Genomic DNA, 12,443 nt, shown 5'->3' on the forward strand with positions numbered 1-12,443 from the left:
GGAGAGCGATGGGAAGACCCAGGGTGGCAGGAATAGATATGAGGGCAAGTATGTACTGGGATAATTGACTTTTTGGAGATAGTCATGGAGGGGAGATCAAAGGATGGTGGACTCTGACAAAATGAATCCAATACTTTATTCAGATTTTCTGGTGTTTGGGACTAAAGGGGAGTATCTGCTCAGGCCATCTTGTCATCAGTTCAAGAGGATGGAACCAGATTCCATTCACCTACTCGGAGGGAGCCTAGTATTGGTAAAGGAGAGGAGACAGGGGAGAAAAAGAAGTAATATTCAGGTGGCCATAGAAGGGAAAAGAAGGGGCTCAAGAGGATGGAAGGGATGGGGAACGAGGGGGTGCTGCTGCCTAGGCAGGCTCCTTTGGGGGAGGTGAAAGGGGCCCCTGAGATCTACAGGCATCTGTGCCTTCTGGGCCTGAGCAGTCTCTTTCCGTGCTTCCAGTTTCTGCTGGAGATGGAGGGACCCCCAGCAGGGGCTGAGCTGGGGCTGTTCCGCTGCCTGCTGTGTGCGTGGGAGACGCCCTCCCGCCTGGCTGTGCTGCAGCACCTGCGCGCACCGGCCCACCGTGACGCCCAGGCCCAGCGGCGTCTGCAGTTGCTGCAGAGTGGCCCCACGGCCGAGGAAGGGCTCTCGGCTATTCAGAGCATCCTGAGCTTCAGCCATGGGCAGCTCCGGACTCCCGGTGAGGAAGAGGGGACTGGGCAGGGTGGGCAACAGGTGGGAGGATACCAGTGAGGAGAAACAGGTCTGTGGCAGTCGAGAGCAAGTGGGAAGGAGTGATAAAACCAGACTTGGGGAAGAGTGAGGCTGCCCAGTGAAGCAAGGAGCAAGAGGCCGTGGGAGGATGGAGGCAGTGAAAGGCAAGGGCTTTGCTGGGTGGCGAGCAGAGAACAGGAAGGTAGATGAGGAATTGTCATTTCAAATCCTCACCAGCATCCCAGCAACACTGGGTGGGGTGGGGTGGCAGGAGCTGGCCAGGAAGGAGAGAGGAAGCAGAAAAACAGAAGAATGGAATTCACTTTGTGCTGGGTCAGGGCACGTCAGAAGATGGGAACCGTGGGCCTGGCCCAAAGGCTGCAGGGATAGGAAGCCTTTGAGTTCCCCAGCCTCTTCCTGTCTCCTAGGAGGTCTTCAGCCCGAAGGCTGGGCTTAGGGTCCCCCCTTAGGCAGCTGAGGTTGTACTAGCAGACACCAGGAACAGCCTGCCAGGCACCATTGATCCAGAGGGTGCAGGAGAGAAGCCTGGAAGGGGCTGTCAGAGGTGGGCATGGGTATCTGGGCTTTGTAAGGACTGGCAGTGGGCAAGGGTGAGGGTATGGGCAGCAGGAACCAGGAACAGGCAGCATTGACTGGTGCTAATTGAATTGCCAATATGCTGGCTGGAGTTAAGTGCCGGAGGGGCCCAGATCAATAGCTAATGATCCTGGCGCAGGGCTGAATGGAGTTAAGGAACTTTAACACTTTAATTAGGCTGCCACCGAAAATAAATTCCTACACATCTGTCAATTCTTACTTGAGTGGTAATCTCCTCTCCCAGCCAGACCTGCTTGCCGCACCTGCTTCCATTCAACTTCCCTTTCCTTCTCCAGTGCCCCTCCCCTTATGTTCTTGGTCTCCTTGTTTCCAGGACCAGCAGGCAGGGAGCCCAGTCAGCCCTGTCTCTGCCGCCTATGGCCAGACTTGTTTCCTCATCTTTAAATGATGGGGGCTGGGTACTTAATCTCTTAGGCTCTCTCAGCTCCAATGCTGTCATTTCATGTTTCTTTTCCGCAGCTTTTTGACTCATCTATCCATTTTCTCCTTCTGCTTCCTCTGCCCTGTGTCCTCCCTTTCCTGATGATTCACTCTTTTAAGTTGGCTCTCCCCTCATCCCACACAGGGAAGGCTCCTGTCACTCCCTTAGCTGAGCTGCCCACCCCTGAAAAAGATGCTCAGAACAAGACAGAGCAATTGGGTGAGTCGCTCATCTGGTCCATTTTCTCTCCATCCTTGCTTCCTGCCCCTGCCCCCTAACTTCTGAGATGTACATGGGATTCTGCAGGAATCCAGCTGCCCAGCAAGGCCTCCTAGGTGCATGGAGCCAAACTGATACAAGAAAGGGCTCATCAGAGGGAAAGGAGGGGGAGCCACAAAAGGCTTAAATCTGGCCATCTCGCTAACCTGGGATCAGCCCTGCTGGGCCTCTGCTCCCTAGACTGTGTACAGCTTTGTACCTTCTTGCCCTTTCCCCTGAACCCAACCCCCAACCCTGGAGGCTCTCTGCTACAAGTCAGCTCATCTTAAGGGCTGGGGGTCTGGGAAGGAAGAGGGAGGGCTGTCACAGTTTTTTAATCTCCTTTCAGCTTCTGAAGAGGCCGAGAACAAGACTGGCTCTCTAGGAGACAGCGCCAACCAGACCACGGTCAGAATTGGGATAACTGGGAAGAGCTGGGGGACGTGGGGGTGGGGGCTGGTTTTACTGAGATCTATTCATATTCTAAAGCCGGAAATTCTTACCAGTAGAGCTCTATAGCCAGATTTCAGACTAAAGGCAGACCTAGTTTTGTCATGCTTGTGACATCTCAGAACACAACAGTAAGAGATGCCACCTAGGGCCAGCTATATGTTCAGCACCATACACGGAGCAGAGCTGACCCTAGGGGTGGAGCTTAGAGAGAAGACAAGGGAGGGCAGGACTTGAGGGAAAAGTGAAGACAGAAGCTGTACTGAGGTAGGAAAAGCTAGAAGTAGGTGGATGAAGGAGGGGAGGAAGAAAGAAAAAAGTGCAAGCCCAAACCAAAAGGCAGCTGCTGCCCAGCTCTCTATTCTTGTCAGGAGCAGAAAGACAACTAGACACAGATGGTCCTCTCCTGCAGAAGGCCCCAAGCCTGCACGGAACCATACAGGCATTTTCTCCTGAGGGCAGAAGCCCCAGCCCAGCTGACCCAGATAGCAAACCCTGCGGCTCTCAAAGTCTTCCAGCTTTAGGCCTCTGCCTGGCCTAGGCAGGACCTGGGTGGTTTAGCTCTGTGGCCTGAAAGTATGGATTCTGAGGGGACTCCCAGCCTGGGTCCTGAGGCTCCATGCTGCCCTTTCCTCACAGATCTCCAAATGGGACCTCAATAGGCAGGATTATTACATTCCGACAGTGCTGGCCAGGCCCTTTTCACTCCTGTTCCCTCCTCAGACTGATTCCAGATGACTGTTCCTAGGGCTGAGTGCATTAAAATGACCATCTGGATGCTTTTCCTTTATGGCCTTCCTTTCCCAGTATGTGAGCCTGGACCAGTGGCACAGGGAGGCCAGAGAGGAAGGGAGCCAGGTCGCCAGGTCGGGCAGTCAGGTGACTAAGGCAGAGACTGGGCCTTCACTCAGCCCCACCCCTCTGGAGATGTGGGCCGGTATGTGCCAGCACAGCCAGGGCAGAATTTTCCTGGGCCGCTGGGGGAGCTGTGGTGTTTGTTTACATTAAGAAGGGGAGAAGGAAAAGAAAGTGGGAGCTGCTAAGCCTCTGGGAGAATGAGTCTGCTTCTGAGCAGACAGGTAGGGAGGGCGCCTCTTCAGAGACACTCTGGCTAGGGACCTTGGAGAGACAGAGTGGGCAGGGATGAAGGAGCCTCTGGGTCTAGATGTGCCAGAGGGTAGGGGAGCCATCTCACAGAGAAGACACAGCAGGGTGTGAGTGAGTAAGAAAAGAAACCTAAATCCGGAGAAGGTAGGTTCAGGGTCATACTGTTAGCTGAAATACTAAGCAAGGCAGCAGAGACAGGGAAAGATCAAGGAAAGCCAGGCCAGGATGGAGGGAGAGGGCCGGACAAAGAAGGAAGGCAAGGAGAAAGTCTAGCCTGGGCCTTTGTCCCAGTGGAAGGGAAATAAGGGAGGAGCCAGCTTCTTGCTGGATCCGTGGTGATGCCTTGATGCCTCCAAATGGGGCTCACTCCTCCTAAATCGGGAGTGTGTCCAAGAACACAAAGGGCTGGGTGATGGTGGATCCCACCCTTCCCTGACACCTCGTCCACCACCCATATGCCCCCAGGTATTCTGCTGTCCATACTGCAGCTTCCTGAGCCCGGCGCCTGACCAGGTGAGGGCTCATGCACTCTCCCAGCATGCAGTGCAGCCCAAGTACAGGTGTCCTCTGTGCCAGGAGCAGCTGGTGGGCCGGTCTGCCTTGCACTTCCACCTTAGCCACCTTCACAACGTGGTGCCCGAGTGCGTTGAGAAGCTGCTGCTTGTGGTGAGTACCGGCTGGGTGCAGAGCCGTCCAGGAAGGCCCTGTTTGGGCCAGGAGGGGAAGAGGCAAGGCTGTCCAGGCAAGAATTGGGAGGAAACAGCAGAGCTCATCTGGCTGCCTCTGCTCACTGGTGAGGGAGCTAAGCATTTCCTTCATTTCCATTAGGTCATGACAAGAGCTGTTCAAAGGGCGGCATGGACTTTGGTGCAGGAGAGGCAGTGGCCCAGGCCCTCTCCTCTGGGGAAAAGCCAAAGTTAGGGGAGTGTGTCCAGGAGGAGACTGGTGCCCTGTACAGGGGCTGGGCATAAGCACAGGTGAAGAGCAGGGCGTGAGGAGTAGTGGGACAGGTCAGAGCAGGGGAGTCACTGGGCTTTATTCCATTACAGGCAACAACTGTAGAGATGACCTTTACGACCAAAGTGCTGCTTGGGCCCACTGTATGCCCACTGGGGGACGCTCCGGAGCCCCCTGCTCCTGGGCCAGAGCCTGCACCTAGCAGAGAACAGGGAGCAGGTAAGAAAGGGGACCTGGGCTCCATGGACCAAGAGGGTCTGAAGACATCTGAGCCAAGGATCAGTTGCCCTGGATGTTGGGTGGGTGGGGTCTGACTTTGGACAAAGCTCCCTTCTCATGGCACCCTTCTTTTCCCTCAGAAGGGCCCCATCTGACCCCAGAAGCCAGTCCTGATCCTCTTCCTGAGCCTCCCCCGCCCTCAGCTGAGGCCCCAGACAAGCCCCCAGGAAGCCCTGATCAAACCCCTTCTCCAGCCCCATCGCCAGCCCCTCGGCCTGATGCCCCGGCGGAAGAGATGGCCCCTCCACCCACCGTGGCTGAGGAGGAAGAGGGGAGTGTGGGGGAGCCCCGCCCTGCAGAGCCAGCTCCAGCTGACTCCCGCCACCCTCTGACCTATCGGAAGACCACCAACTTTGCCCTGGACAAGTTTCTTGACCCTGCCCGGCCCTATAAGTGCACTGTGTGTAAAGAGTCCTTCACACAGAAGAATATCCTCCTGGTCCATTACAACTCTGTCTCTCACCTGCACAAGATGAAGAAGGCTGCCATTGACCCGTCCGGTCCTGCCCGAGGAGAGGCAGGTGCTGCGCCTCCCAGTGCTGCCGCCACAGACAAGCCCTTTAAGTGCACGGTCTGCCGAGTCTCCTACAACCAGAGCTCCACCCTAGAGATCCACATGCGCTCAGTTCTGCACCAGACTCGCTCTCGGGGGAATAAGACTGACGCTAAGGCCGAGGGGCCAGAGCGTGGCCAAGAAGACTCCAAGGAAGGCGAGATGGAGGGGGAGGTGGGCGCTGAGAAGGGCCCTGACCCTGGTGGCTTCATATCTGGGTTACCCTTCCTGTCACCTCCCCCACCCCCCTTGGACCTGCACCGGTTCCCAGCACCCCTCTTCACCCCACCAGTCTTGCCCCCCTTCCCGCTGGTGCCCGAATCACTGCTTAAGCTCCAGCAGCAACAGCTGCTCCTGCCCTTCTACCTCCATGACCTCAAGGTGGGGCCCAAGCTGGCACTGGCTGGGCCCACACCTCTGCTGTCTCTGCCAGCTGCCACTCCCCCGCCCCCTCCCCCACCCCCTAAGGCTGAGCTAGCTGAGCGGGAGTGGGAGCGGCCCCCCATGGCAGAAGAGGGGAATGAGGCAGGGCCCACCTCACCCCCCAATTCAACGCCCAATGAAGCAGCCCGCACTGCAGCCAAAGCCCTTCTAGAAAACTTTGGCTTTGAGCTGGTGATCCAGTACAATGAAGGGAAGCAGGCTGTGCCCCCTCCCCCAGCTCCACCCCCACCAGAGGCCCTGGGGGGTGGAGACAAGCTGGCCTGTGGGGCCTGTGGGAAACTCTTCTCCAATATGCTTATCCTCAAGACACATGAGGAGCATGTCCACCGCCGATTTCTGCCCTTTGAGGCCCTGAGCCGTTACGCTGCTCAGTTTCGAAAGAGCTATGATAGCCTCTACCCACCCCCTGCAGAGCCCCCCAAGCCTCCTGATGGGTCCCTGGATTCACCAGCTCCCCAACTGGGCCCACCCTTCCTGGTCCCAGAGCCCGAGGCAGGGGGCGCCCGTCCCTCTGAGGAGCGAGGCCGGGCAGGACCCTGGCCACCAGAGGAGGAAGAAAGCTCCAGAGGGAGTCTGCCTCCTCTGGTCCCTGCAGGCCGCAGGTTCTCCAGAACCAAGTTTACAGAGTTCCAGACCCAAGCCCTGCAGTCTTTCTTCGAGACCAGTGCTTACCCCAAGGATGGAGAAGTGGAGCGGCTTGCAAGTCTCCTGGGTCTGGCTACCCGTGTGGTGGTAGTGTGGTTCCAGAATGCCCGCCAGAAAGCACGCAAAAATGCCATTGAAGGTGGCCCTGTGCCGACTGGAGGTGGCAGCGGGGGAGCCTCTGGTTGCAGGCGCTGCCACGCCACCTTCTCTTGTGTTTTTGAGTTGGTGCGGCACCTCAAGAAATGCTATGATGACCAGCCCCCTGAAGAGGAGGAGGAAGAGGCAGAGAGAGGGGAAGAAGAGGAAGAGGTAGAGGAGGAGGACGCAGAGGAGGAACAGAGCCTGGAACCTCCCACAGGGCCCAAGGGCCCCTCACCTGAACCCACAGACGGGGAAGAGCTGAGCCAAGCAGAGGCAACAAACCCAGGAGGCAAAGAGCCTGCAGGGAGGGCCCCTCCTTCACCTTCCGCAGCCCATACTTGTGACCAGTGCACCATGTCTTTCCCCAGCCAAGACCTCCTGACCAGTCACCAGCGGCTACACCTCCTGCCTTCTGTGCAGCCCAGCGCTGCCCCCCACCTCCTTGATCTGCCCTTGCTGGTGTTTGGAGAACGAAGCCCCCTGGTGGCAGGTGCTCCACCAGCCCCAGGGCCACCGCTAAAACGGAAGCATGAGGAGGGCAGCCTGTCCCCAACGGGCAGTGAAGCAGGGGGTGGAGGGGAGGGTGAGCCCCCTAGGGACAAGCGCCTACGTACCACCATCCTGCCCGAGCAGCTGGAGATCCTGTACCGCTGGTACATGCAAGATTCCAACCCGACACGCAAGATGCTCGACTGCATCTCTGAGGAGGTGGGACTCAAAAAGCGAGTGGTGCAGGTCTGGTTCCAGAACACCAGGGCCCGGGAGAGGAAAGGCCAGTTTCGAAACACGCCAGGTGGGGTGCCTAATCCAGCAGTGAAGCCCCCTGTCATTCCTGCCCCTGCCACCTTCCCCAAGTTCAACCTCTTGTTGGGCAAGGTAGATGATGGGACTGGGAGGGAAGCCCCAAAGCGGGAAGCAGCTGCTTTTCCCTACCCCCCAGTTACTCCTGCTGCCGGGCCCCTGCCTTTTCTACCACCTGGGAAAGAGGCCACCACCCCAACACCAGAGCCACCTCTACCTCTCCCACCTCCACCCCCACCCAGTGAGGAAGAGGGTGCAGAGGAGCCACCTAAAGCTTCACCAGAGAGCGAGGCCTGCAGTCCATCTGCAGGGGATCTCAGCGATTCATCTGCTTCCAGTCTGGCTGAACCAGAGTCCCCTGGGGCTGGAGGAAGCAGTGGAGGAACAGGAAGTGGGGTCGGAGTTCCAGATGGAATGGGGCAGCGGCGCTACAGGACCCAGATGAGCAGCCTGCAGTTGAAGATCATGAAAGCCTGCTATGAAGCCTACCGTACCCCAACCATGCAGGAGTGTGAGGTGCTGGGGGAGGAGATTGGGCTGCCCAAGAGAGTCATCCAGGTCTGGTTCCAGAATGCTCGTGCCAAGGAAAAGAAGGCCAAACTGCAAGGGGCAGCGGTTGGTGGGACTGGGGGCAGCAATGAGGGTCCCTTGGGAGCCCAACGCACAGACTGCCCCTACTGTGATGTCAAATATGATTTCTATGTCTCCTGCCGAGGCCATCTCTTTTCCCGCCAGCACCTGGCCAAGCTCAAAGAGGCAGTCCGAGCCCAGCTGAAGAGTGAAAGCAAGTGCTATGAGTTGGCCCCAGCACCTGAGGCACCCCCAGCTCCCAAGGCCCCACCTGCCACCACACCTGCCTCTATGCCCCTTGGGGCTGCCCCGGCCCTGCCTCGCCTGGCCCCTGTCCTCTTGTCTGGTCCAGCTCTGGCCCAGCCCCCGCTGGGCAGCCTCACTCCTTTCAATTCAGGTGAGTGGGCAGTTGGGAGGGGTTGGACTTCAGAAAGCAACTCTAATGACATGCCCCTTTTTTCTCCTTGACTCTTCCACCTCCTCTCTCCTGTGGCCTTCCTTAGTTTCAAGCTGTTTGGGGAGAGAAGGGAGGGGAAGGGAGCAAGGCAGCTAGGTGGGGGAAACGAGCAAGGGTGGGGCTGGAGGTGGCCAATGGCCAGGTGGACAGCAGGCCAGGATGTGGCTAATCTAATCCTTCATCCCTCCTTTCGTCTTCCTAGGCCCTGCAGCCTCCTCTGGCCTCCTGGGCCTCACCACTTCAGTCCTGCCTGCTACCACAGTGGTTCAGACTGCTGGCCCAGGCTGTCCCTTACCTCAGAGACCTGTGCCCGAGCAAACTAACAACTCCACAGCAGGCACCACTGACCCTGCCCCAGGGCCCCCTACTGAGCCCTCTGGGGACAAGGTCTCTGGTGAGCGCAAGTCAGTTGCAGCCCCCACCAACTCCTCCACTGACGCCCTCAAGAACCTCAAAGCACTGAAGGCTACTGTCCCAGCCCTGTTGGGGGGCCAATTCCTGCCCTTCCCATTGCCCCCTGCAGGGGGAGCAACACCACCAGCTGTCTTTGGCCCCCAGTTACAGGGAGCCTATTTCCAACAGCTCTATGGCATGAAGAAGGGGCTATTTCCCATGAACCCTGTGATACCTCAGACCCTCATCGGACTGCTCCCCAATGCCCTCCTCCAGCCACCACCCCAGCCCCCTGAGCCCACAGCTACAGCGCCTCCAAAGCCTCCTGAACTGCCTGCTCCGGGGGAGGGGGAGGCCGGGGAGGCCGATGAGCTGCTGTCCAGCAGTGCCGGCATCTCCACCGTGGATGTGACCCACCGCTATCTGTGCCGCCAGTGCAAGATGGCATTTGATGGGGAGGCCCTGGCTACTGCGCATCAGAGATCCTTCTGCTTCTTTGGGCGGGGTTCTGGGGGTTCTGTGCCCCCCCCACTGCGGGTGCCCATCTGCACCTACCATTGCCTGGCATGTGAGGTGCTGCTGAGTGGGCATGAAGCCCTGGCCTCTCACCTGCGCTCCTCGGCCCACAGGCGCAAGGCGGCCCCACCCCCAGGGGGCCCACCCACCACCGTCACCAACGCCGCCACCGCCGCCCCGGCTGCTGTGGCTTTTGCCAAAGAGGAAGCAAGATTACCTCACACGGACTCCAACCCAAAAACTACTACTACCTCTACACTTCTAGCTTTATAAACAGATAAACCAAGATGGGGGAAGAGGGGAGGGCCTCAGGGCTCCCTCCCTTACTCCAAGGGGTGTTCAGTGGGAGCTCAAATCCCTCACCCCAGCCCTCATATCCGCCCGCCTCATGGGAATCTTTAAATTCCCACCCTCAGTGGGCTTCACACACCCCACCTCCAGCAGAGTCCTGCCTCCTCCCCCCGCCCCCAGACACACACTGATCCTGGCGGCTCCTTGCCCCATCTTCACAGACACCCACCTTGTCATCCTGATGGTCTGCTCATCTCTGCCCTGCCCACCACACAAGATCTGTCCTTGAGTCCATCTTCCTACAACCTTTTCCCCACTGAATTTCCAGTCACCCCCCGGCAAACACACAAGTACGTGTTATCCCATGCTGTTCTGCTGACTGAGAAAACACCAAAAAAAAAAAAAAAGTAAAAAGAAAACCCAAGGCAAAGAAGGGGGGAGGAAAACAAACATTGCTACTCCCCCTTCTCCTTACCCCCATGTCTTGAGCGACACACAGCTCACAAACTTTCCAAATACCTAGCTGGCTCCCAAGGTTGGAGCCTGGGATGGGCAGGGAGCCCACAAAACTCTAACCAAACTGGGGGTTGGCAGGGGGAGAAGTGCTCGCAGCTCACTCTCCCCACACCCCTCCCTCCCAACCTTCTCCTTACCTGACAGGGGAGCCCCTGCGGCCTGGACTCTAGGGGAAGCCGCCGCCAGGAACCCCTCTGCCAACCCCCACCCTGCACCCTGGGAACTGCAGTAACTTATTCTCAAAGGCTTTAAACACAGAGATCCTCTCAGCAGCCGTGGGCCCGCCCCTTGTCCCCAGCCCTGCCATGTGGGGGTCCAGCCTCTGGGACCGGCGCTGCCCACCAACGGCAAATCCAAAGTTCTTTTAAAAAACTGAAACACATACACAACCAAAAACAAAAAACCGAGCGAGAGAGCACGCGCGCACATGTGCACGGGAAAGAGATGGAGACAGAGGAATGAACTAAAGTAAAACACAAACTTGGAAAATACAGAAAAAAAAAAAAAACCTGAAAAGTCTCCCATCAAACAAGTGTTTTTTTCCTGTTCGTGTTACCTTCCCCTCCATGTTGAGGGTTTCTTTAAACCACTGGTCTTTGGAAGACCTAATGGCTTTAAGTCCTTGTGTGGGTTCTGTGATCCTCAAGATGGAAAGCCATGCAGCCTGGCCCTGGCCATGCCCAGCCTCACAGACTTGGGCTGGTAATGGGGAGAAGGGCCCAGAGACCGGGGAGACTTATCCTTGCCCCTTCAACTGAGTATTTATCAGGACGGGCAACATTCTCTCATTCTCAGCTGCTAGTTAGAAGAGTCAATGCTGCTAAATGTATCTTGGAGGTTCAAGGAAGAAAGGGGTGGACAGGGCAGTTTGGTTTCTGAATTTTGGGTAAGACTCTTGTGCAGCTAACCACCACTTCCTCTCTTGGTTCTTTCACAAAACCCTACTATTTCCCTTCCCAGTTGCCCCTTCCCATTTCTGGTCACTTCTTGCACTCCTTGCCTTTGTGGGGCCCCTTGTTCCCCATCCCTGTTCTTCCCTTATCCCCTGCCCTTGCCCTTCCTCCCACCAGCAAGCAGCAGCTGCTGGAGGCACCACCAAAGGAGTTAGGCTGTCTGGGAGGCCCATGGGGCTCTGGAGCTCAGGACAGATGAGGGGGTGGACGGGCAAGGTGACTGAAAGCACAAGATCAATGTCTGATAGGTTGCTACCACCACCAAGGGAACCAATGAAAAAGGAATGAGCCGGAAGAGGGGTCCCCACTTCTCATTGTTTCTACTGGCATCGGGTGGTAACTGGCAACCACAAAGCCCACCTAAACTGGCACAGGGTAGAAAAGCAGGTGCTTTAGTTCAACAAAGAAGTTCAACAAAGTTCAACAAAGCTTGCAAAACCTCCCAGTCCTCCAGGTAATTTCTGCTGCCACCCTTACCCCCCGGGACCTCCCTCTCAAGGTAGTCTCCTTGTAAAACACTCTCCCTTTAGGCTTCTTCCACTACCATCATCCATTTAATATGCAGACACACCAATTCAGTTAGCCCTGGGATTTTGACTTCCTGGCCTGTCACTCTGCCCTGTGAACTGGTTAATACCAAAGTAGTGGCTTCTGTGCCCAGATGATGGGAGGGGAGAGTGGGGGAGGGAAAACTCAGCTGAGTCCCTAGTGCCCACAGGTTCTGTGAATTGCATTTCTGGCCCATTCATTTCTAAATTTTTTTTTAATGTTTTTTATTTTTTTAATGTTTTATTTATTTTTGATAGAGACAGAGCATGAGAGGGGGAGGGGCAGAGAGAGAAGGAGACACAGAACTGGAAGCAGGCTCCAGGCTCTGAGCTAGCTGTCAGCACAGAGCCTGACGCGGGGCTCAAACCCACGAACATGAGATATGACCTGAGCCGAAGTTGGAGGCTTAACCCAGGCGTCCCTAATGTTTTTTATTTATTTTTAATACAGAGAGACACAGAGCCTGAGAGGGGGAGGGGCAGAGAGAGAAAGAGACACAGAACCGGAAGCAGGCTCCAGGCTCTGAGCTAGCTGTCAGTACAGAGCCTGACGCGGGGCTTGAACCCACAAACGTGAGATCTGACCTGAGCCGAAGTCGGAGGCTTAACCGGCTGAGCTACCCAGGCGCCCCCCATTCATTTCTAAAATTGAAAGCTCCTACTCTAGCAAACTGGGGTGGGGCAGAGCCAGTCATTCAGACGAAGTCAGGTTTAAATGCAGGCTATATACTGTGGTCTCAATCTTCCTGCCAACCTTCCCGCCTCTCAGCATCTCTTTTGCAACCCTCCCTCCCTATCTTTTTCTTTTACC

General features: G+C 56.7%; 1 protein-coding gene and 1 long non-coding RNA gene across 19 annotated transcripts in view; one reads left to right on the forward strand and one right to left on the reverse strand.

Annotated features, from left to right (window-relative positions):
• ZFHX2 (zinc finger homeobox 2) overlaps positions 1 to 10,733 on the forward strand; it is a 28,475-nt gene extending 17,742 nt beyond the window's left edge. For 9 of the 12 annotated variants that reach the window (XM_029952812.1, XM_029952814.1, XM_029952816.1 and 6 more), the window contains 7 exons: positions 460 to 700; positions 1,898 to 1,972; positions 2,361 to 2,419; positions 4,034 to 4,234; positions 4,618 to 4,744; positions 4,885 to 8,355; positions 8,618 to 10,052. In XM_029952812.1, coding sequence (XP_029808672.1) covers positions 460 to 700; positions 1,898 to 1,972; positions 2,361 to 2,419; positions 4,034 to 4,234; positions 4,618 to 4,744; positions 4,885 to 8,355; positions 8,618 to 9,597 — 5,154 coding nt within the window. In that variant the 3' untranslated portion in view covers positions 9,598 to 10,052. Of the gene's footprint in view, positions 1 to 459; positions 701 to 1,897; positions 1,973 to 2,360; positions 2,420 to 4,033; positions 4,235 to 4,617; positions 4,745 to 4,884; positions 8,356 to 8,617; positions 10,053 to 10,275 lie in introns of those variants that run through there. The other 3 variants (XR_003913650.1, XM_029952819.1, XM_029952818.1) reach the window with 3 other exon arrangements.
• Positions 113 to 12,443, reverse strand: part of LOC115302826 — a 19,417-nt gene continuing 7,086 nt past the window's right edge. For 4 of the 7 annotated variants that reach the window (XR_003913657.1, XR_003913656.1, XR_003913654.1 and 1 more), the window contains 3 exons: positions 6,474 to 7,838; positions 5,268 to 5,408; positions 113 to 4,723 (listed from right to left, as the gene is read on the reverse strand). This is a non-coding gene — a long non-coding RNA (uncharacterized LOC115302826). The remainder of the gene's footprint in view (positions 4,724 to 5,267; positions 5,409 to 6,473; positions 7,839 to 12,443) is intronic. The other 3 variants (XR_003913653.1, XR_003913655.1, XR_003913652.1) reach the window with 3 other exon arrangements.

The sequence above is a fragment of the Suricata suricatta genome, chromosome 9 (genome assembly GCF_006229205.1).
Source record: "Suricata suricatta isolate VVHF042 chromosome 9, meerkat_22Aug2017_6uvM2_HiC, whole genome shotgun sequence".
NCBI lineage: Eukaryota > Metazoa > Chordata > Mammalia > Carnivora > Herpestidae > Suricata > Suricata suricatta.